Source organism: Castor canadensis, chromosome 5 (assembly GCF_047511655.1).
Source record: "Castor canadensis chromosome 5, mCasCan1.hap1v2, whole genome shotgun sequence".
Classification (NCBI taxonomy): Eukaryota; Metazoa; Chordata; class Mammalia; order Rodentia; family Castoridae; genus Castor; species Castor canadensis.
In genome coordinates, this window is record NC_133390.1 from 137,689,446 (window position 1) to 137,715,566 (window position 26,121).

Genomic DNA, 26,121 nt, shown 5'->3' on the forward strand with positions numbered 1-26,121 from the left:
CAAATACCACAGTGGATGGACTCTGTGTCTCTGCATCATCAGTGTTTAGCTCTGTTGGTTGCAGAATGCACGTGCTTGTCCTGCTCCTGTGTTTTTGGTTTCTGCCCTGTTCATGTGCCATCTGTATCTGCTTACATCTTAGCTGTTTTAGATCCCAGGCAATAATGATGCTATTAGCACTTTTCTGGCTGGCTCGGAGCCTTCTGCCCCTCGGTGGCCATCAGCATCTCTGAGAAGCCATCTTGTCTGCTCTTTGGATCTCCAGGGTCCCTGATCCTCCTCGGGGCTCCTCTACATGATGGAAAATTCTCTTGATGGGGTTGTACATAGAAATGGCATCTGGTCCCACTTATTCTGGACTTGCCCTGTGGATGAATGGGCTCTTTATTGTACAACAGTTGTGCTTTCTGAACAGTTCAGAACCATATAATGGGAGAGAGCATTTAAAAAAATCTCTAATAGTTAAATAAATTGTTTAGGGAGGTTGGTAATTATTTTGTGGGTTGGAGAGAGGGCTTTTAAATAAGGAATTTTAAGTGCTCATGGTAGGGTTATGGGGAGAAGCCTTGTACTACAGCAAGAAAACTGGAATAAAAATGATTTTGTTACCATGATATTTGGGGAAACATGGAAGAGTAAGAAACCTTGATTAAAAAGCTAGAGTGAGTGTGAGTGGCAGCTTGAGGCTGGGGCATGGAAGAGATTTGGGGACATTGAAAGTTGATTTGATAAATGCTTCCTTTCTGAATATGAGATTCTGTTTTATTCTTGATTCAATTTTAAGCCTCATGTAAAAATGACCAGGGAGCATGGTCACCACTTCCCAAAAATCAATGATCCAGGAAGAATAACAGAAATCAGAGATCCAGACAAACTAAAAACAGTTAGGCTGCCACAGTTCTTTTGAGATTCTTTGGGAATCTCAAAAACTGCCTCTGGAAATGACCACTAACATGGCACAGATGAATACCCTGAGACAGGGTTTCCAACAATGGGCAAAGTGATGTTTCTCAAAACACAGCATGGGACATCTGGTATCAAATCCCCCAGGAGTGGAAGATGATGGCTAAAATGCAGTTTCCTGGGTTTTACCTCAGAGTCTGTGAAGGGAAAAGTCTCTGGTTTCTGCATTTTCAGTAAGCACACTGCTTGTTTCCAATGTGCACTGAAGCTGGGGAATCTCAGTTAAACCTCAGCTAAAGTAAAAAGAACCAAGATCCAGCCTTGAGGCCTCAGAGCTTTTCTTTTCCATTCCATTTCCCCCAAACCACAAAACTCTAGCTTTGAAAACTTGTCTGAAGTATACATCCAAATCTTTAGGTGATGGCAAAGAGTCATTTGATTTTGTAGTTTGATGCTGTCTGAAGGAAATACAGAGCTTCTCTGGCAGCCTGCACATTGGCTGTCTCAGTTCTCTGGTTTATGCACCATACCCCAAGGGCAGATTGTTGCTTGGCCCAAAGATCAGGCTCAGAGGAGTGTCACCTGGGACCCAAAGAAGCCAAACCTCTTTACTTCTTCACACATCATTAGTAACAATTAAATTTATTTTATCTTGGACAGGTCCAGATAAATTGGGCTGAAAACAAGGTATTTCACACCATACTCCAGGAGGTGCCTATGTTGAAAACGGAAGAGAGCTGACACCAGCAAAATTGCTCTTGGGAGTGGATGTTGCTATGTCTGTGTTCCTTGGGGATCTTGGCCTTCTCCATTCCATTTTGTCACCTTGTCTTTGTGAGCATAGTCATCCCTTTCTGGAATTCAGTGAAGTAGATAGTTGCATTCATTTACATGAAACAACTATCCCAACCCATGTCTCTTCAAGAACACAGTTTCCAAACAACATGCTAAAATACCCTAAAAAGGTAGGGAAGCAGAGTACACATGACCAGCAGCACAAAGCTCACTAGAAAGAGTGTTTGGGAAATATGCGTTGAAGTGAAGAGGAGAGACTCTGGGTTTCAGGTGAGCAGACCCTTTCCACAGTAACAGCTGAGAATAAGAAGACAGAGTTCACATGTCCTTAGGTCTATTAACCAGGACTTCAAAAGATGAAGCAAGTCTTCAGCTCCAATATGGCATACTGAGCCCTTCTCCTCCTCTTCTCTTGGGATGGGTCTTGGTCCTCCTAATTATTCCTACTTTAACTTGGGAGCTCTGGAGGACAAGCTTTAGAACATGTAATTAATTTCTAGGACATACATTGTGATGATTTATAAACCCAAGATTCTGAAGGTCAGAAACTGAAGTACCTACCTTGTTTCTTGTGGAAAATCTTATATCAAACAACAATGTTTACCTTATAGGCACAGAAAGTTACAATAAATTCATCTACAGGTGAGTGCTTTATGAAATAGGTCACTACATTCATTAGTGGATCTATTCCTGTCTTATAGGTAAGAAAATTAAAACTCAGAGAGATTGAATTCTTCAAGATTATTAGAGCTAGCAAGGTATATTACTTGTGGTTGTCCAGACATACAGAACCAATAGCAGATATATATTTATATACATACACACATACATACATATGTACATTAGATTATGAAGTATTAGCTCACATTATTATGGAGGTTGAGAAGTTCCAAGATCTGCCATCTACAAAAGCCAAAGTGTAGTTTCAGTCTGAGCTCAAAGGTCTGACAACCAAGGAGCCAATGCTGTAAGTCCCAGCTGAAGTCAGAAGGCCCAAGAACCAGGAGTGCCAATGTCTGAGGGTAATGGAAGATGATGACCCAGCTTAAGCAGAAAGAGGAAATTCACCCTTTCTCTGACTTTCTGTTTTATTTGGGTCTTTAGGGAATCGAGTGATACCCACACACATTGGTGAGAGTGATTGTCTTTACTCATTCTACTGATTCAAATGCTAATCTCTTCCAGAAACAGCATAGACACACATAGAAATAATATTTCACCAGCTAACTGGGCCTCCCTTGGTCCAGTCAAGTTGATACATAAAATTAACCATCACATGGGGGTTCCAGAATTAGGACTCAGATCTCCCAACTTCTATTTCATGTTGTTTCTAATTTACCATCATCTCTTCCCACATGGTTCAGCTTACCAAGCTAGGGAGTTTGGTTTTTTCCCCCCAACATGTGCTACTGATCAGCTAAACAAGAGGAAAGCAGGTATTCTTGGTAGAGACTTGGATGGTTCTGAGGACTGAATGGGGTAGAGAGGGAAGGGAGTAGGTGGCAGTGATAGTCCCACATTGCAACACAGTTTACACCACGGATATAGAGATCTGGACTATGGGGGGACATGCTGAGGAGATTTCTATGAAATGTAAATCCACAGGAAAATTAAGCCAAATGTATAAAGTGAGAGTTTGGAGGAGAAGGTCAAGTTAATATCATTTTTCCAGGCTGGGTGGTCAGGATAGAAATGGGGACTGAATTATAGGAGGAAGGTCCAATCTTAGGGTACACATTAAAAGTTCAGAGACATGTTGAGTTTGGGGCAGGAAGATGTCTAGCATGGAGTTGTTTGTTCACAACTTGCCTTCAGGGAGGTGAGGGGTATTGGCACAAAGGTGGTCATGGGAAGGGGAACTGTGTGTGTTGAGAGGAAGCAGGCATCCTGGGAGTTCACAGACTGACAATGGGAATAAGTAAGTTCCAAAGTGGGGGACTCCAAGAAGAAAAACGGGGGACTCCAAACGAGAAAGGAGTCCAAGAAGAGCAATGAGATAAGTCAGAACAAAGGTTCACCGAAACAGTGACAGGGGACTGTCATGTACCCAGATAACCTAAGTCAAAACTCCTGATGTGAGGACTCAGTGATCAGTCAGGGGTGCTGGTGAGCAAAGTAACAGGAAGCAGAGCTGTCTCCATACATAGACATGCACTTGGTCTTCACCAACAGTGTCCATGTGGATTTGCTGTGCTTTGCTCTGTGCTGAGAACTATGATGGTGAGGACTGCAACAGTAAGAGCAACTTACCACGATGAGTGCGACCACAGACAGTGTGTAGTAGATCGAATCCCTCAATAGGCACCAGGAGGAAAGAGCCACAACCTAAAGGAAAAGAGAGAAAAAGAGGACAAGAAACGGGCTGTCAGATTATTATGCAAATGAGACTGTATGACTTTTGTGGTTCTTGTCCTTCTTGAGGACCTGAACAGAATGAAAAGGTAGAGGAAGGGAGAATTTGCTCTTTCTGCTTAAGCTGAGTGATCCATCTTCCTCTGGTCAGTGACAAACCAGAGACACAGTCTCACACATATCTTCATTGTGTGGGACCCAATCAATCTGTCAGTCAATAAGAATTTATTGAAGGTCTTCGGCGGATTAGTCTGGATTGTTTTAGAGGTAGATGCCAAGATAGGATTAAACTGTAGCAGTTGGGTTAGGAGTAAATGGCCGGTTACAGAAAACGGGAGGGACAAAGGAAGCTGGCAGCAGCATCTGCCCCACCATGACCCTGGGAAGGAGAGAGGGAAGGTTGTGTAGCCCAGGCTGCTGGGCAGTCTGAGGAAGGTACAGTAAGGTCAAAGGTAAAAAGTGCCCAAATGAGTAAAAAGGTGCCCATCAGAGGTCTCTCATGTCTTCCAGGAGGTGTCTGCCTTAGCATCCCCAATGTCAGGGAGACGAGAGGTGCAGACTTAACCCAAGCCTTTGCCAATGATTCTAACATCTTCTGCAGTGTCTATGTCCCTGTGGAAGGAGCACCTGAGTTGGGCAGCTGCTCCCTTCAGAAGGGACACAGACGAGCCTCATGGCCCTCATGCCTCATTTATATCATAAGCCTGGATGTGCATTTCACTCTTGATTAATTAAAATTAAAAAAAAATTGATCTGCCTGGTGATTGGGAGAAAGTATTATTCTTAGCGCTTGGAACATGGCCCCTTAAAGAGATGCTAGCTTTGCTGACACTAGGACAACAGGCACATGGCAGCAATGGCTATAGGGGAAGGAGCACTGGCTCTGGGTACCATAAGGAAGGCAGTAGACCCAGGGATGGGCATTGTGAGGAGGTGAGGATGTCAGGTGAGACCCCTGTTCAGGAGGGAAAGTCATTTCTTCTTGGTAAATCCTTAAAAATCTCTTTTCAAGGGACACTTAGGTCCACTTTGTCAGTCAAAACATCTTTACAAAGATGTTTGGGAAGGTTTCCAGAGCCATTGTCAGAAGGCAGTCACCTGGTTGTTACTCAAACTCCCTCCCTTTCCCATCCCTGGAAGAGTGTCAACTACCCCATGGCCACAGGACATTTGTCCTTGACCTAGTAAGTGAAAAAGAACACAGCAAATGTCAACACTCCCAGACAGGTCAATGACAATCACATGCTACACCAAGAACAACAGGAAAAAGGAATCCCAATGATAAGGTGGTCTTTTGTGTTTGTATTGTTCTTGATTGCTGTTTCATCTATAAAGACCAGGAATAAACTGACAGAGTGGTTCAAGTGGTAGAGCATCTGCCTGGCAAATGCAAGGCCCTGAGTTCAAACAATAGAATTAACAATCCCCACCCTCCCCCCAAAAAACCCAAAACAACAGAAAACAAAACAGGCAAAGTCAAACCGGAGAAGACTTTCTGCATTCAAATAATAGGAAATATATGACTTAAACAAAACCATAAATGAATAATGAGGACAGTATCTTTCCATTACTACATTCTTTCACTTGTTGTATTGACACCTAGTTATTTTATGTTGCTAATATTGGCTCATTAGGTTTTGTATTTGTTGATATAAGTCACTGATGACAGGACTGTCCAGAAGAGGACTCCATGGAGATCACTGTTGAACAAAAATAAAGTATTGTTTACCCTTTCATCATTCTGTCCTGGCATTGTAAACTCTTAGAACCTGTGGTTATCACTCAACCATCTCCAGAGTAGACTAAATTGGACTAAATTGTTCATTTTCCAGCAGATCATAAAAGGTCTTGAATATGTATTTGAATTATATAATCAGGCAAATGAACTTACAAAGGAGGCAAATATCAATTTTGAATTTCTTTTAACAAATCACTTGGGCTTCTGGTTGAACACAGCATATTGAACACATACTATTACCTTTGCTCTTATTATACTGTAATGAGATGACGATAAAGGGATTTTTAAAAACGACATAAACCTACAAGTAAAAAGAATAGAAGAGATGATCAAAGCAATAAGCTTTGGGAAGCTGGAAAACAGCACCATAACTGGTAACTCATTGGTTTGGGGGAAAAGTTCTGAAAGTGGGGCTAAAGATAGGTCTGAAGACAGGACAAGTATAAGGCTGTTAAGAAGTCAATTCCCAAACTTCCTTCTGAATGACAAGCAGCCCAACCATTTCCCCTCCCTCACCTTAATAGAAAGCAAGCAACCCAGCAGTCAAAGAACAGGAGAAAGCAGAGAGGAGGAAATAATTAAATAGTTAAAGAACAACTGGCAGAAGTTAAGGACTTCTGCATTTTCAGATTCAAAGAGGCCCCCTCTGAGTGTCTGCCACAATGAATAATGACAACAAAAAAGATGTATGTAAGATACTAATCATGAATTTTCAGACTACTGAGAAACACACACACACACACACACACACACACACAGAGAGAGAGAGAGAGAGAGAGAGAGAGAGAGAGAGAGAGAGAGAGAGGGAAACAAGTTTATGTACAAAGTTTATGTACAAAGCATCAAAACCAGAATTTTTAAACAAAGATATTAGAAGCTAGAAGGAAATGGTCAATGACTTCAACCTGGAATTCTATGCCCATCCAACCAATTAATTAAAAAGTGAGAAAAGAACAAATATAAGTTTAGTTGTCTTAAAATTTTACTTCCTAGATACCCTTCCTGAAAAAGCTATTGAAGGATATATTCCATCAAAATAAGAGAGAAAACTACTTGTTATATAAAATTATGTGGCAATAAACCATAATATTTAGCAAATAGAGTCAATAATAATAATTAAAAGAAATTTTTAGCATGATGGTGAAGGGAAACCATAGACAGAAGGTAAAAGGAGATTCCAAAATAAAACTTCAGTTTAGATGGCACCTTTGTCAGACTGGACGAGATCAGAAGACTACAGACAAATAGATACCAAAAGGAGAAAACTGATGGAATATCAGATAACGTGAAACCTACAGAGAGAAGGTTAGAGAACTCTAGAAACTGAACACAGAAAAAACTGAACACAGAAAACTAAGAAAGCAAGCAAGGAAAAACCCCCAAACAACAAAATCATCAATTATGATGTGATAGTACACACTTGTAATCCCAGTAAGTGAGAGACTAAGGTGGGCAAGTTGCAAGTTTGAGGCCAGCCTGGGATATATAGCAAGACCCTGTCTCAAAAAATAAAGCAAGTATAAACCACTAGAAAAACACAGAACTGTGCCTCAAAGAAAATGAATTATTATATATTAATGGCTCAGCTATGAAGAGTGGTCACATAGTCATAAGAAGTCATAATTAAGTAGTATCATCGAACCAAACTCGATATAACTATTTGAGGACAGTTGGTATTGACTGGGTGTTAAAAGGGGCCCAAATCTTCCTGTCTATACTATGAAATCAATGGAAAATGTCTGCAACAGAAAAATCAAATAGTTGCCATTTAAGCATGTCATTTAGCAACTGTATGGCAAATATTTGAATCAGCCAAATTAGTAGGAAGTAGTTGCCTCAGAAGAGTAGGAATTGGCCTGGTGGGACTGGATAATGGCTGTTTTCTGTAATAAGCCTTCAACAACTGGTTGCCTCTTTAAGTTTTTGCATGTGTAACTTTAATAAAAACAAAAATAGGAAAGCATAAATTATCCACTTTACTGCTGCAGGAAATAAATTCCACACTAGGTCTAGATGTTTGAGCAAAGAGTGACATATTTTTTGTATAAGTAGAATCATTTCCAATGTCTGGATTGTCACAGATTTCAGCCTCAGATACAGAGCCTACTCTTAGCAAAACCGTTTTCTTTTTCCATAGATGTGATGAACTGGAGCACAAGTAAGAAGTTAAACCAGAGATGGTATCTTTCCACACTCTGGAGGGAATTAAAGGAAGGAAGGCACACATCTCAAACCATTAGTGACTGCAGGATTTATGAGGAGGGTCGGATCAGGAGTTCATGACCACATCTGTCTCACCTTTGTGAAACCAGCATGCCCCACTACAGCCAGTATTTACCTGACACTTTTTACAACCACGGGGATTGAAACATTCACTTCATTCAATCTGCACAGCAACCTAGTAAGTTTGGACTTACTCTCTTTTGCCAGCTATTTGAGCTTGGCAAAGTTGAGAGACTTGACCAAGATCATACTAGCAGTATTGGGAAAGAATGGGTCTTAAGTCTCTGTGTGCATGTACTGTGCCACAGTGTCTCACTGGAGGCCATGGGGGTTGGAGTTTCTTTACTCTGTTACTTTAAGCTGATAGGATAAGTACAGTAGATATTATAGCCAAAGTGGGCAATAGTTAAAGGCTGAAAGAAAAAAAAAAGATAGTGGCCACAGTTAAATTGAAAAATGAACTGCCTGAAGGAAATCAGGACACACATTCAAAGCAGAACAGGAGTAACCATAAGCTATGGATATGAATGTATGCTATGGATGGATATAAGGAAGAAAAGAGTTAGCTAAATAAGTACTGAAACTACTTGTCTGTTCACCTAGTTTTCAAAAACAAAATTCATGCCATTGTTTGGTAAGAGAATGTTTCATTTTTTCATAAGCATGAATATGCTGATCCTATGGGGTTCATGTGATTCCCTTTGATTCTCAGTGAAGGATATTTAAAAAAATCTCTAGATGAGGCTAGTGACCTGCTAACTCAGACCTTGAACACATTTCCTGGCACAGAGAGACATACTGGCATCTCTGCATCAAAAGGGGAGGCTCTTTGCATCTGTTGGCAGGTGTCATCCAACCCAGAGCAGGTTGATGAGAAGACAACCAGCTTCCATAGCACTTGAAAAATGGCTGGAAGGAGGCAAGACAAGTTGTTTTGGCAAAGAGACCAGAATAGGGGAGCTGGGAGCAAGCCAAAACTGAGTAATTCTGCTCTTGACCTCATAATTAATAGAGATGGTGCAGATTACAAAAGGCCATCCACCAGCAAACTCCTCCATAAATTCTGCCTTAGACAGTTTTCTTCTATAGTGCTGGGACTCTTTCCCAGCTGAAAATTCACCTTGATATTTCCTTCTCTATTTCTGGAGTGTAGTTCACACATTCTCTATTGAATATGAAACTTCAGTCTCCTTCCTATAATTTCATTTAGTTTCAGAGTGGCCTGATGCAGAAAAAAAAAATCACACTTCCAAAACAGAAGAAAACACATTCTCTTTTGGAATTCTGGCTCCTTCTAGGAGACTAAAAGTAATTGTTTATGATAAAACTATATTTTCTGTATTGTAAATCTATACACAGCTATTTATATATATGATAGTATACACAATGTCTATGGATATGTAGACTGTGTATGTATATAATGCAGCATAATATTTATGGCCATTTTTCTTGATGAATAATGGAATCTGACATTGCATTCTGCAGGAAAATGGATGGAACTGCAGATCACTGTGTTGAGTGAGATAAACAAAGCTCAAAAAGCCAAATATCTCATATTCTCCCTCATTTATGGAGCCTAGACCTAGATGATGCTGTTGATAATAATAATGGGACATTATTATCACTTAAAATAATATAAAAGGGGAGCTGTGTGGAGAGAATCAGGGGGAGAGGGAGAGAGAAGGCAAATACTACTGAGGAGTGAAGAGGATTGAAGTATGCCATATATATGACAGCATAATGAGACCCACCAAACTCTGTTTGAAAAGTGGGGGAGGACAGTTAGAGTGACTTTATTTAAGGGCAAAAACAGCAACAAATGCTGGTGAGGATGCAGTGAAACAGGAACCCTTATACACTATTGGGAATAATGAAAATTAGTACAACCATTATGGAAAATAGTATGGAGATTCCTCAAAAAACTAAAGATAGAACTGCCATATGATCCAGTGATATAATTCCTGGGCATCTATCCAAAGGAATGTAAGTCAGGATACATAGAGACACCTGCAAGCTGATGTTTACAGTACTATTCACAATAGCCAAGCTATGGAAATAAGCCAGATGCCCAACAACTGACGAATGGATCAAGAAAATGTGATATACAAATGTGTATCATAAATGTGATGAAAAACATAAATATGAAAATATGTATATATATATATATATATATATATTTTCACATATTCACATACACACAATGGAGTTTTACTCAGCCATAAGGTGTGGTCTGAAGGTAAATGGGTGCTATTGAAGGACATCATGTTAACTGAAGTAAGGCTCAGAAAGACAAAGGCCTCATGTTTAAATTACATATTTTTTCTAAGAAAATATACATGGAAGATAGATCCAAAGATAAACATGTACAAAAACAAACACGATCATATACAAACTCAGATGAGGAACATGTTTGTAACATGGAATTTCTGTATGGAACTCAGGGAAGGAGGAAAAGGAAAAGAGAATGATAAAGCATCAACAATATCATAAAACATAACATCTGTGAAGGTAGAGGATATAAGGATGTGTATTGAAAGCTGTGGAAAATGGAGGGTGGGAGGTAAAGGGGTAAGGGAGAGTAATGGAAGAAGTTGAATGGATCAAAGTAAAGTATACCCACAGCAGGGATACATCAAGATACAATATCATTAATAACACTGACTTAAGTATTAATAACAAAGAACAGGACTGTAAAATAGGTACAGAGTATGTGTGTGGGGTATTTGTGTGACGGGAGAGGGTGAATGAAGGAGATTAAGGTGAGGGATATGGTTGATGGACTTCAGATACTTGTAGGAAATAGAACAAAGAAACCTGTTGCAATTACTTTAAGTGGGGCAGGGAGGGGGAGAGATGGTAGAGGTTATCTAATCAATGTACAATATGAACCTATTTGGAACTGTGATAATGAATACCCCCTGTACAACAAATATATCCTAATATATTTTTTTTTCAAAAGGGGGGGAGGAGAAAGAGAAAGAGAGAAGATGGGAATATAATGGAGGTGATGAGCTTGTTCAAAGTGCACTGTATGCATCATAGAATTGTCACAATGAAATCTCCTTGTATTATTGAAGTATGCTAATTCAAAAATAAGGTAAAATTGAAAATGAAATAAATATGAAAAAGGCACAAATGCCCTCAATTGTGAGTGCTTGCCTTTTTTTTTTTTAAAAAGGAAAAGTATTGGAGCAGACAAAGTACCGTAATAGTTACATGACATGAAACTGCTATCATCTCATAGAAATGTTATTTCACACAAATTTCATGGAAAAAGGATTTGAGAAATCGTAACATGAGTTTTGTGCCAAGCTTTTGAGTTGACACAATTTCTACAGTGAATTCTTGTCTCAGAAAATACAGCCACACAGTCTGGAGCTAGGACAGGGACAGGCCTCCCTGAAGTGATCATCAGCATTGAAGTTCAGACAGGTGAAAGCCTGGCGTGGGCTTTTCCTCTGTAGGGAAGTCTTGGCACTACCATCTGTCCACTGTTCAAATACAGTTTTCAAAATATTTGTATGCTGAGAAAAGCCATGGAAACCTGAATCTAGCTTTCTAGAAGTTCACTAGTGGAAAATGGATGGTAATACCGGCCACAAGAAAAGACAAGACCATGCTTTTGAAAAATACAAGGAATTTCTGCTTATTTATCTTCACAACCAGGAACATAAAATGAATTGACAGTTTAAGTTTTATATTTTTCTAAGAAAACTCATTTGAGTTCTAGTTTTTATGTGAGGAAAATAAATGACAAATAAATAAGCTGCTATTGGTATATTTAAATAAAAAAGAGGCCATCTCAGGACAGTGCACACAGAGAATATGTCCCGCATAGCTTCACTGAGTGAGTACAAAAGCAGTGCATGCTCCCAGTGACCAGGGCTCTGCGGGGCTAAGAAGTGCTTTCTCAATCATCCTGACATAATGGCGGCAGTTTTCATGTTAAATGTAAGTTATCGATTTCTAGGTCTTCAAAATTGAGTAGTTCGGAGTGTTCGCGCACACGCACACACACAATCAGAATTCACAGGAAAGCAAATGCTAGTCTTGCAACCACAAGGCTATTGTCTGCTGAGCCCCTAGAGCCCTTTGCCCACTCTGAGGACCAGGTGTAGGGACATTTGCATTCACTACCAGGCCCAGATGTACCAGCACTTGGCATGGAATTTGGCAGTACTAGGTACCTGATACAGGTTTGTTGAATAAATGTAGCACATTTACAGCAATTTCATTTGGATTGGATTCACCCAGAGACAGACCTAGATCCAAATGCAAGCAGCTTATTTAGGGAGGTGGTTCTAGGAAGCATTGTTGGGAGGTTGAGGAAGTGAGGCAGGAGGTAAAGGAAGATTATAAGGAAGTTATGGTAGTGAGTGCGAGTGGCTCAGTCCCAGTAGGGATCCCTAGGATGCCATGTAGAATATGTCTTTCCCCTTGTTTCAGCCAAGTGGAGGGGAGACTGGTCTATTGGCCCACCAACTCTTATCAGTCACTGGCTGAGGGTCACACCCAGGAGTGTTGATTTCCTGGTAGCTTCTTACCCCAAGGTAGAATATATGGGCTTCAGTGACCGGGAAGAACCCAGAGAAATGAAGGTCTTGCAGTTGGAAGTCAGGCCAGTGGGAATTAAACTGAGAAAGCAGAGGGTCATGTGTGGGGCACTGGTGATGTTTGCTGTAACCAGAAACATGGATATATTCAACAATAATAGGAGTACGCATTCACACGCAGAGAACTTTATAATTTTTAAAATACAACCTGCTATAGTTTAGATCTTAAATGTCCTCCAAATACCCATGTGTTAAAAGGTTTAGTCCTCAAATTGGTGCTATGGGGAGGTGGACCTTTAAGAAGTGAAGCCTACCTAGTAAAGAGAGGTTTTAGGTCATTGAAGGCATGCCCTTGAAGGAGCTAGTGGGACTCCACCCCTTCTTCTTCTCAGTTTTGCTTTCTAACCATGAAGTAAACAGCTTCCACCATGATATACTCTCTACCATGACATACTGCCTTGCCACAGGCCCTAAAGCAATAGGACCAACTGAAACATGAGCCAATAAACCTTTGCTCTTTTTAAGTTGAGTATCTTAGGTATTTTGTTATAGTAATGGAAGCTGACTAAAACACAACACAATCCCATCGAGTAAACAGATGGTCACAGGAATTCATGTTTCAAGTTAGGAATACTGTTCCCTTCAGCCAGTAGAGTTTGAAAGAAAATTTGAAGGATTCCTGGAGGTTAGGACTGTTCTTTAGTTTGTGACACGCCATAAAGCATTTCATACTTACAATGAAGGCACTTTTCCTGAACATATGCGCTTTTCAATAAAAGTTACTAAAAATGAAATTACAATATTAGTTATCAATATTAATAGTACATGTTAGTTTTAACATTAATACTCCATCACAACTTCAGGTGATCATTGTTGTTATTATTAGCTATATTGCCAAATAAAACATAGGAGGCCCAGTTAAACTTGAATTCTAGGAAAATACAAAACAATTTTTAAATATAAGCCTATCTCAAATATCATAAACTAAAACTATAGCCATTGCTCATATAAAATTAAATTTAACTAGGTATCCTGAATTTTTGTTTGCTAAATCTGGTAACCCTCTTTGTTAGATTCTGGGCATTGATTAGGGTAATGATTTTGCATTTCTTTGGATAAACACACAATGGGAAGCTCAGTGATTTTGGATTAAATATTCTTAGGGCAAAGGGAAAGTTGAACCTTTTCTATACTGCCAGGTATTGACTGCTGTTTTATTCTTGTGGTTTGGTCTGATCAGTTTTACTTTTTCTTTGCTACTTGTTTAACTGAAATGGCTTCCAACATGTACATTATCACTCTGGGGGTGAGGAGGTGTCCTACAACTCCAAGATTTGGCTTCTCTTGGAAAAATCTGAACAGGAAACTGTGTGTCACCATGGAACTGACAGGTAGCTCCCTCTTTAGACAGGACATACATTCTTCAGGACCAAAGTTCCAACTCCAAAGCCAGGAGTCTGCTGCCATCTGCTGCTCTCTGTCATTGTTTACCTTGGTCCTGACTATGTCATTCACTTCTTCTGTATACGTGAGCCTTGGATAAACATGCATCTGTGACCCTTGACCTACAAGAATTAATTAGTACTGGCAATGAACACAATCAGTTGCCATTTCTTTGAAATTCAACATGGAGGGGGTTCTTAAACATTTTCTGTGTCAAGCACCCCTATTACTCCATGGACCTCTTTACAGAATAGTGTACTTAAAGGCATACATAAATAAAATAGCTTATTAAGAAACTGATTTACTGAAATCCAGTTATTCAAATATTGAATGATGGAGCCATAATTATACATGTACTTTTTGTAAACAAGAACCAGTAAGTTTCCTTATTATAAGAAGAGTTAGTCATTCCAACGTTGGGATGAATGAGGAAGGAAATAAGAGATATAAGTAACTATAACATAGCATGAACGCATCCTCCATTTCTACAGAACATGATTTCGTAGGTACTGGTAGTTGATTTCTCATATCTAATGACATTAGCCACCTATGCTGGGCCTAAGTGGTTGGTAAAAATAAAGGTGTAAATCTTTTCTCATTCAAGTTCACTGACCCCTCTGGTACAGTTTTTGGAGCTGTAATCCCTGAGGTTCTACTTGTTCTTAGCTCTTCATATTCAGTCATTTAATTGTCCCTCCATTAGCAAGGGGAGTAAAGGTAATGTGGGTCAATTCTGGCTATGCTGATGAAGACTCAGGTAGAAGAGATTGAAATTAATGGCAAAAATGCTGTTTGGGGCTATCTCTAGATTTCAATTATGTGTGCTGCCTGTTTTGTCCATTATCATAGATGGAAATTTGGCTATATTTATATAGTTTTCCTGGAAGAATTAAAGTAGCTCACAACATTCATTCTCTTATCTCAGACTGGTAAGTGTGGAATTGGAGTTACTCCTGGGAGGACTGAGCAGACAGATGCTCCTCACAGATGAGTGTGTGCTTGCTGCAACTCACCCCAAGTGTGTTCCAGGACAGCAGTGTTGGCCTCCCCTGGGAGCTTGTTAGAAATGTGCCTCTCCACTGAAGACTTGTGCATCAGAATCTTCCATGTCTGTGCACTTACAGTGTGAGACGCACTCACACCTATGAAATGGAAAACATAAAGAGAAAAAGACTGGTGTGGGGCCCACAGCCCTTGCCTCGAGTAGTGGGGTTTGGATGTGATGCAGCTGACATGGGAAGCCATCTAGCATCTTTGGGCCAGAGAGCAGCTGTGTGTGTGTATGGGTGTGTGTGGGGGGGTGCAGCTGGAAATGAGAATTTCCACTTGTTGGGGGTTTCTTACTTCATCCGTTCCAAGACCACCCCTGCTTAAGAAGCTGGGGAATCATCCCTTTCTACCTTGTTTAGAGCCACGCATGGGAGAGGAAAATTTCTGCTCCCTTACAAGCTTCCGCCACTGAAAAGAAAGCATAAAGAAATCCAAACCAGAATTTATTTTAAAATATATGCTCTTCAGCTTAGTAGACAGATATATGTTAGGGGTGAATATTTCCTGCTTTTAACATTTACATAAATTAAAAGGACAATCTCAAGCTTGAGGTAGCATTTTGGTGTCGCTATCTGTAATGTATAATTTTAGAACTTGGTCTCCAAGATAGTGTTGGCAAAATGGGAAGTTAACACATATCACACAAGTTCAGAAATCAGGTAGCTGAGACCATATATAGGATTTGAGTTTAAGCTTCTGGAAGTAAGGGCCTTCCTCAAGCGACATAAGTGATTACATTAGCATTTGGTGTCAATAATATTATCAGATGGTGAATGGAATGTTTCTCATAGTGTTAAGAGAATGGGTAATGGAATCATTGGGCAGGGGGGAGATGCTCCATCTCCCTTTACTTGCTCTGAAAATTGAAATGCTGCAAAAAAAGGGGATAGCAATATAGGAGAATAAGCTACTTTTCAGTCCACAGGCTAGGATATGGATTCATATGTTTCCATTTCATACCTGGAAAAATCCAAAGTTTTCTGGTTTCATCAATTAACAAAGGACAAGAAGTGTTGATTGTGTACTTTCACAATACAGATTTCTACTTACTGCTTGCAAAGAATGGAACAGTTGCAATATCGGAGCTAATATGAAGGGAGTTTCAAGTTGGAGGGATATCCCCTCTCTGGAGAGGATGCAGACCATGCTCTTCTCTTAAGGAGTGTACAGTGATGGTTTTATACAAAAAAAAATTGGTTGTTGTGTCTTTGTGGCTGCAATGGTCTTTCAGACAATCTATTTTCTTTTATTATTCATATGTGCATACAAGGCTTGGGTCATTTCTCCCCCCTGCCCCCACCCCAGACAATCTATTTTAAGTAATTTCTGTTACCCAGGGTAGGGAGAGCAGGTGGCGCTCATGAATCAATCCTGCAGCCAGGGCAAACTGAACATAAGGACATTTCATAATGTGTGCTTGGAAGATATTATATCCTCCCACATTAAACAAATTGAGAATTAAACATGGTAATACATCAATAACACAGCTAGGCTTGATCTGTATTAAACAACAAAGCAGAGCTGGGAGAACAGGGTGACTAAGGCAACCAATAAATCAGCCAGTCACTAAAAAACCCCTCCCCAAGGAGCTGAATATTTTTTAGACAAAAACATGGGGAGAGGTTGGGGGAAGCAAGTGTCCCTTCTAAAAACTAACTGTGCAGTACTTCAGAGAAAGAGGTCCTCTGCTAAAAAATGAGTACACTTGGGCTGGAGGTGTAGCTCAAGTGGTAGAGTGCCTGCCTAGCAACCACAAGGCCCTGAGTTCAATCCTCAGTACTGCCAAAAAAACCAAAAAATGGGTATGCTTCAGAACTGCCAGTGAATTAGATATAGGCTGTGGACAGGAGACAATATGTGTACAAATCTAAAAAGACAAATGTATTTTCTAACACCCACCCTGTGAAAATGATTACATTATTTTCTTCTATCTCAGTTGAATGAGGTTTTACCTTCTGATTGACTTTTAAAAAGAAAATATGAAGTATAATTTATAGGCAAAACATTGCACCCCCACAAAATGTATAGCTTAATGAGATATAAACATTTTGTACACCCATGTAGTCACTACCCTGATCATGACAGAGAACGTTTCTATTATCCAGAAATGTGTCCCCCTTTATGGCCTTCCAGGCAATCACCCCACCTATCCACACCCAACCACCCATCTAACTTCTATCACCACAGATTGGTTTTCACAGTTCTATGACTTCATTCAAGTAGAATCATAGAGCATGCATACTTTTGTGTCTGCTACTTTATTTTTGAGTTTCATCTTTGCTGTTCTGTGTATCAGTAATTTGTTCCTTTTTTTTATGGCCCTGGGGTTTTAACTCAGGACCTTGTACTTGCTAGGCAGGTGCTTTATCACTTGAGCCATGCCCCCAGACCTGTTTACATCAGTTAGTTTTCCAGTAGGGTCTGATATTTATGCCTGCACTGGCCTGGACCCCGAGCCTCTTATTTACACTTCCCAAGTAGCTGGGATGACAGGTGCATATCACCACACCCAGGCTTTTTTTTTTTTTTTTTGGTTGAGATGGGATATCTCATACTTTTTTGGTCAGGCTGTTCCTTTTCATCATTGAACAGTATTCCATTTGATTTTCCATTTACCTGCTGATGGATATTTGAGATTTTAGAAGTTTTGACAAGTGATCAAAGTTGCTGTGAACATTTTGAAACAAGTCTTTTGATGGACAGTAAAGGCTTCTTTAGAACTAGATATTTTAAAGCCCTTTGTTTCCACCTTAAGAATCTAGAGCCTCCCGGACAGATTCTGGTGTCAGCTGGGCAACTGAAATGTGTAAATGATTCTATCTATCTGACACTCTGTCTCTCTCTCTGTCTCTGTCTCTCTCTTCCTCTTTCTGTGTGTTTTTCAGCTTTTCTATGAATAATATGACCCTGACTCCTAGAAGTTAGAAATAATGAGCTAACCATATCAAAAGTGGTCTATGAAAATCAAAGCCAGGATTGTTGAACTGAAAAAGTTGACTCAGGATTGCCTTGTTAATAAGCATTTCAAAAAGATAGGCAGCCTCTCTTTAGACAGCATATAAACATTACTGTAGAGCAAAAGACTGGAAATGCTTCCCCTTTGACTGGCAATGTCTCAGTATTTAGGAATGGCCATGCTTATAAAAATAAGTGCTGAGTAGCGAACCTGGAAGGAAGGGGAAGGCACAGGAAGATTTTCCCACTTATAAACATGTGAATTATCATACGGCAGATATAGAAAGTAGTGGGAGGGCGTGTTGGACAACTTTCTTTCAAAACAATAGCAGCAGCAGCTGTAGCATCTCATTGAGTAGTTAGGAATCCAGGCACCATCCTAAGCACTTTCTCGTATGCGTTAATTAATTTAACTCTCATGCAACTCTTTAAGACGGGTGCTTGTTATTGGTTGAGTTGTATCTCTCCCTCAAGCCCCCAATCCAAAAGTTTGTGGTTTTAACCCTCAGAATGTAACTGTATTCAGAGATATGGTCTCAAAAGATATAATGACATTAAAATGAAGCCACTAAGATGAGCCCTCATCCAATATGACCAGCTTCTTTATATAAAAGGAGATTAGGATACAGAGATGTGTTTTCCTCCTGAAGACACAGGGAGAAGATTGCCATAGGCAAGCTCATAAGAAACAAATCCTCCAATGTCCTGATCTCAACTTCCAACTTTCAAAACTGTGAGAAAATAAATTTGTCACTTAAGCCACCTCTCTATGGTATTTTGTTATGGCAGCCCAAGTTTACGGATTATGATGCTACATGGTGTAATCTCCATTTTGCAGATGTGAGCAACTGAGGATCTTAGTAACCTGTTAAGCCCATATGCCCAGAATGAAGCTAGCTGAATGACTCAAAAGCCCATTCCTGTAAACATTATATAAAAACCTTTATTGTTCTCAAGTAATAAAATAAAAGGCAAGCCCCTATCTTGTGGGATTTTACAACTCACTGTGAAACTGAGGATCTGCAGACCAGGCTGGCCACAATGCTCTGTCATTAAGTCATCAAGTCCAAGGAAATGCAGACAGACTGGGCATTTATCAAAGTTCTGTCTGAGATGGGTTCCTGGGACCTTTACCAGGCCAGATCTGGGATACCTAACATGCAACACAACTGCTCTTTATCTTTGGTACTTTGTTCAGCAGTGATACACAGGGTCTGTCTGATGTTCTCCTGAGAAAATAGATAGTTTGGTATAGTCAGCTAAAATGTCCACATCCTAAACCCTGGAACCTGAGGATGTGCTAGTTTACCTGGTAAGAAGGGCTTTGCTGATGTGATTAAGTTAAATTTCTTGGATGGGAAGAGTATCCTGGATTATCCTTGTAGGCCCAAAGTAATCACATAAATCCTTTTACAAGGGGGAAGAATGAAGATCAGAGAGATTAGTGGGAGATGCGATGGTGGCAGCAAGAGGCTGACGTGACCCAAGGATGGGACCACAGTCAAGAAATGTAGGCAGACTGCAGAAGCTGAAAAAGGCAAGGAGACAGACCCCCACCCCCCAAATATCCCTAAAGCTAGATTTTATATTTTTAACCTCCAGAACTGTAAGAAATCAATTTGAATTGTTTTAAGCCACTGAGTTTAAGGTAATTTGTGATAAAGGCCTTAGGAAGCTAACCCACGTGTCCTGCTGTGGAACTCCGTGTGCCAGGTGCCAACTGCTGAGCACCACTGGCTGCACGCCCACAGCGCCCTGAATGAAGGCTATGGTCCTTCCCCTGAGGTAAAAGTGACCTGCTGTCATAAAACTAAGTGGGTCCCTAAATCTGTGCTGACAGGAGGCTGTGTGAATGTCACATCTTCTAACTCTTCCGGAAACAGAGGAGCATGCTGTTACTCTCATTTTCCAGAGAAGGAAGTGGAGGCTTAGAACAGCAAGTGCCCCACACTTGAGAGTGGCAGTGTGAGATCCACAATGAGACCAATGGAGTCTGATGCCCACAATTTCAAAACCTTTTAAAAATTAGCTTGTAGACCTGGTATGATGGGACATGCCTTGAATCTCAGCATTCGGGAGGCTAAGGCGAGAGGATCACGAGTTTGAGGCAAGCCTTGGTTGCATAGCCAGTTCCAAGCCAGCCTGAGCTACACAAGACCTTGCCTAAAACAAAACAAAGCAAAACAAAACAGAGCAAAACAAATAAACTGAGCAAAACAAAAAATACAACTAACTTTTAAAAACTATGAAACTATGTTACAGATAACTGACCAAACCATTTCAAGTGTGCAGTTCATTTGCACTCCATGTATTGAGTGCATTCACGCTGCTGTGCTTTTATGGTTAGCATCTATCTTATCACAGACTGCTGTTAAGATTGTTACCATCACCACCATCCATCTCCCGATCTCTTCAACTTCCCAAACTGAAACTTTGTATCCATAAAAGGTAGCTTCTCATTTCCCCTTCCCATTCTGGATAAATACCTTTCTAATTTCTGGCTCTGAACTTGACAATGCTAAGCACTTCCCATATGTGAAATCATACAGTATTTGTCCTTTGTGTCTGGCTTACTTCACTCAACACAATGCCTTAGAGATTCATCCATGTTCCAAGCCCATGCTTTTAACCTCTGCCCCATTTCCCACTGACCCTCAGGGAAGCTTTCTCCTGGATCCGGGTGATGGCTGCGTATATCATCTCAGTACTCAAGTCTCAAATTTACAGATGATTGGGACTCATTCTTGGCCCTCAACAATGGTGCAATGCTGAATTCTGAGACAAAAGTACACTCACACAGTCCCTGAATTGCCCACAGAGAAGCTCATCAATTACAACAGAATGAAAAAAATTACAAAATTCTTTTTAATCCTCTATAATTTCAACCAAATATTCCTCTACACAAATGCTACATCACAGAATGATGTTTCTAACACATTTATTTCCTCTAATCTTCCTGTTAAACTAAAACAGACTTAAAAAAAATTTGGGCTTTGTTTTAAATATTCCACAGGAGATATATCCTTAGATGACTTTGTAAAACAAATCTTATTCACAATACTTTTATAATGCAGTAATTGATATCCATAATCCACACACACTGACATGGGCTTGCAGATTATGGTGTACATAATGAAGGTGTCGTTCATGTAATTGGTTTTTATTCCTAAGCAATTGACATGTTCCATCCATACAACTGGCTCCTCAAGGGCCACCATCTAAATCCCATGAGAGTATTTTTGGAGCACTATCCATGGGGACCCATCCCTCCTTGCTGTTCTGGTTGTAGGGCAGTTTTTATGCTGGGGAATACCTCCCTATGGACAAAATCAGTCCTTTCCAACTGTAGCCATTTAAAATTTTTGATTTTCAATTTTTTAGTGTTTGGCAATACTGGAATTTGAACTCAGAGTCTTGAGCTTGCTACACAAGCACTCTACCACTTGAGACACTCCTCCAGATCTTTGAAAATACTTTTGATATAGTGGAGTTTAGCTTATGTCATAGCTTTGAAAATGATGTTCAGTTAGAAAATGGTTGCGTCAGATGGAAAGATGACAGCCATCCTATTCAGAAATAACTTTCAGTGAGAGGATGCTAGGAGCTAGTTGTATTTTTCTGTTTGTCTGGGATCCTAACTTAGGATCAGAATTTGGACCTTTTCCCCTTCTCAAATGGTCTCCAGATCCTAATTTGTTGTTTATTTTCACCACTGCACCCTTTTTCAAAACAAAGTCAGTTACCTGGCCAGTGTAAGTGACAAATGACCTAAGGATTTTGGAAACTGACTTCACAACCTCTCAAGACATTTAGTCAAACGTGGCGGGACATATGAGTATTTGGCTAGCTTCTGATTGTCTCAAAATTTACTGCAATTAGCTTTATACTTGAACAAAAATACTCAAAGTCACAAGTTGTCACAATCTTATTTTCCAACTTCATCTAATGCATTGACCTCTGGTTGTCTTTCTCAGCCCCAGCTTGATAACTTTATCATATGAAATCCCTCTTGTGAGTTTACACCAGAGTGGCTTTCCACAGGGTCTTTTGTACAATGAGTTTTGGAGTTTATTTCTTTCTACTCATCAATAATTTGTGCTTATATCTTTTAACTTTTATACTAGAATTAAATAATTTGACATGGTCACAATACTATAGGACTATATTTGCCTTTGCAGTTACTTTTATCAGAGAGCATTACATGTTTGTAGATTTTCATGTTTTGCCTAGCATTTTTGTTTTAACCTGAAGGAATTGCTTTAAGCATTTCTTGTAAAGTAAGTTTATTGGTAATGAACTCTCTCAGCTTTGTTTATCTGGGAAAGTGTTAACTTCATTTTTTTCTTTTTTGGTGGTATTGGGGCTTGAACTCGGGGCCTTGTGCTTGCTAGGCAGGTGCTCTACCACTTGAATCATGCACCCATCTATTTTTTCCTTTAGTTATTTTTCAGATAGGGTCTCAGGTCTCAAGCTGTTCCCCCAGGCTGGCCTTGAATCAAGATGCTCCCAATTTCTGCCTCCTGCATACTTGTGATTACAGGCGTGAGACACTGTGCCCTGCCACTTCTTTTCTCCCTTTCCTTCTTCTCCCTCTTCTGCTTCTTCTTCTCCTTCCTCTCTTCTTCCTCCTCCTTCTTTTTGTGGTCCTAGGGTTTGAATTTTGTCTTACTTCTGTTGAGAACTCTGTCAATAATCTCATGGAAACTTTCTTGTACATCAGAGTTGCTGTTCTCTTGCTCCTTTCAAGATTCTTTGTTTTGATTTTGGCCAGATGGATTACAATGTATCTTGGTGTAGGTCTCTTAGGATTAATTCCTCCTGAATTCTTTGAGTGTCTCAAATTTGTATGTACACTTCCTTCCTCAAATTTGGAAAGGTTTTGGCCATTATTCCTTCACATTGACTCTGCCCTTTCTGTAATGCATGTATTGGTCCACTTGATGGCATTCTAGAAGGCTTTCTCCTTTTTGCCCCTCTAACAGTAATTTCAAATGAGTTCTTCTGCTTGGTTGAGTCTACTATTGATTTTTTCCAATTCAATAATTATGATCTTCAACTCCAGAATTTTTTTTTAAAAAGTTTTTCTCTTTTTGTTTATATTCTCAGGTTGTTTATGGTAATTTTTAATTCTTTGTAAGGTCATTCACAGATTTCCTTTTCTTCAGGGTCCATATCTGAGATTTATTTTGTTCCTTTGACTGGCTATGTCAAAGGCCAGTCCCACCCTCCCTCCCTCCCTCCCTCCCTGCCTTCCTTCATTCCTTCCTGCCTTCCTTCCTTCCTTTCCTCCCTCCTTCCCTCCTTCCTTCCTTCCTTCTTTCTTTCCTTTCTCTCTCTCTCTCTCTCTTTTGTGGTACTTGGATTTATGCTTGTTAGGCAGGTGCTCTATCTACCATTTGAACCACACCATACCCCCAACCCCTTTTATTTAGTTAGTTTTTGGATTAGGTCTTGCATTTTTACCTGGGGCTAGCCTTGGACCACAATCCTCCTATTTATGCTTCCTGCATACTGGGATTACAAATGCATGCTTCCACACTCAACTTGTTAGTTAAGATGGGGCTCTCACTAATTTTTTTGTCCAGGCTGGCATTAAACCATGATCCTCCCAATCTCTGTCTCCTGCATACTGGGATTACAAATGTGCACCACCATGCCCTGCCCTCCTTTTTATTAAATGTCTTATTGAGATATGCACATTTGAGAAAAACGGCCACTTCTGCTAGTGTATGGACTGTCCTCATACAGAGGGACACTTTCACCATTAGCTCACTAAGTTTTCTAAGGGCCTCTACAACTATTTCTGGGGCTGTGTGTTCTCTGAGTTTGTGGGTGTATCTCCCTGCTACTTTGCCTTTTTCTACTCAGGAGTGCCCGCTGGTGTCTGTTGTGATGCTATAATCTCTACTGCTGTGGTGAACCAAGGGGCTGCCTTTGCTCTCAGTGGTCCCCAGGCATCCAACCTGTGCTGCCATTTTTTTCCCTTTAGTGCTCGGAGTCAGGCAAGACAGAAATCATTTTCTTGTGAAAGAGTAGGGACCCACCTCTCCCTGGGGAACTAGGGCAGGAGTTTAAGTAGTGTTAAGCACGGTCAAATGTGGCAAAAGCAATGTGAATGTTGACAGTATACCTTCTTTATAAGTACCCCTTTTTATGCAAATTTTTTCTTTTGTTTTGTTTTTGGCAGTGCTGGGGTTTGAATTCAGGGTCTTGCACTCTCTAGGCAGGTACTCTACCACTTGAGCCACTCCGCCAGCCTATTTTTTCCTTAAATGTGCTGAGATATTAAGGGCTGGGGAGATTTAGCCCCCAAATCAACAGCTGTTAGACTCCTCCTGGAAGCTCTGCCTGCCAAGTAGCCAGCCATACTGTCCCCATGCCAGCACCAGCTGCTTTAATACTCTAAGACTACTTTAAGGAAGCTACATGGCAACCACAGCTTGCTGCCACAGTACAATTCTGTCTCCTGAAGGCACTATCCCAACAAGTAGCTTACACGGGACTTTTGCTACCATAAGTCTTGATGAACTCTAGAAGACCTTGCAGCCACTTCTACCCAGACCAGAGGGTAGTACCTTATTCCCCTGGTGGCCCAACAGAAGACCTGTGACTGGTGCAAACACAGTCCTTCATTTGCATAAGGGACTGCCATGACTAGTGACAAGGACTTGCCATGTTTGGTGCCAACATAGTTCTTCATTTGCTTGAGGGGACTACCATGATTGGTTCAGACATCCTTGTCACATCCCCTTTCTGGCTGTATAAATAGGCTGTTGGGCTTATTTTGTAAGCAGCCAGGAAATACCTTCCTGTGCTGCCCCCTGGTATTGCAACAGCAGGACCAATAAAGACTTCTCTCAAGTTGTCTTTGTTGTTGCCTACTTCTGACTTTCATCATTAGTTAAGCGACTAAGCTGGTGACATGAAAAAAAAGAAGAGAAGGAGCAGTGGCGGAGATGGCAGCTGTGAGTACAAAACTGAGATCCCTGATGGTTTTCTCAGTGGCAGGTTTGTGAGTGTCAGCCTCTCACAACCCAAGGTGTGACACAGCTGTACTACTTCCCTGCAGCTGGTGCCACCTCCTATATACAGTAGTAGCAGTACTTGCCACCAGTGCTTCAGCCACTCTAGTTCTGACCCCATGGCCAGTGCTGACAGGTGCACTCCAGGTTGACCCTGGAGCCTGCACTGACAGATAATCTTCATCCTGATCTCAAAGGCAACACTGTCAAGAGAGGGTGCCACCTGCTGCTGCCAACTGTCATATGCCACTGCCGCTCACTAAGGATTACAGTTAACCTGCCAAGGGCCTGGAATAACTGGAGGAGCGTCTCCTTGCCTACCCATGATTTCTATCTGGGTAGAGCAAAAGAACCCCAGTCAGCAGGTTTGTGACACTTGGGCAGCACCTCAAAAAGCCAGACATTGGACGTGTTCTACCAGTCTCTTTCTCCCCTGACAGAGAAACCACGACTTGGGAGTTTCCCCAACTGCAGCCCTGCTGTTGTGGGAGGGGTAAAATAAAATGTCTACGTGCAATGGAATTTCCTTCTTTCTCCTCTAGAGCAGCTCTTCTTGGCCTTTTGTTTACCTGGAATGCTGTTTCTTGTCCAGTGATTTCTGAGGTCCTCACAAAGGCAACCTGGTCCACATGTTGCTATTAAGTTAGTTTCTGCGTGGGTGAAGGAGGATCTGGGGTGTCCATTCCTTCATCTCACTGGTATCATGGTGATACGCCCTCCACTCGTCAGTGATTTGAGCACTTCTACTCTCACAGGTTAGGACGTACCCTTTAATGGGAAGCTCATTAAATTTTCCTTAAAGTTACTTTACATTTTCCTCTACGTGTGCTGACACACATCTCCTTATGATATCCTATCACATGTGGCAGGTAAATGTTTCACAAATCACTCAAAGAACATTCATCAAGGGAAGATGCCAGGCTGTTCCAGTGCTCCTCCCTCCACTAACTAAAGCAGTAGAACAATTAAACAGTGTTGCAGGCATTACTTGTTCTTTCCTTCTTATTCTTCTCTTATCTGTTTTACCATAATTTCCCCTGCTTTCCAGAATATTTTTATTCCATGCCTTTTTTTCCATCTTCAACCT

At 40.6% G+C, this 26,121-nt stretch overlaps 1 protein-coding gene across 4 annotated transcripts in view; it reads right to left on the bottom strand.

Annotated features, from left to right (window-relative positions):
- Slc24a3 (solute carrier family 24 member 3) overlaps positions 1-26,121 on the bottom strand; it is a 499,789-nt gene that overhangs the window by 52,463 nt on the left and 421,205 nt on the right. For all 4 annotated transcript variants that reach the window (XM_074074249.1, XM_020170610.2, XM_074074251.1 and 1 more), the window contains one exon: positions 3,949-4,023. In XM_074074249.1, coding sequence (XP_073930350.1) covers positions 3,949-4,023 — 75 coding nt within the window. The remainder of the gene's footprint in view (positions 1-3,948; positions 4,024-26,121) is intronic.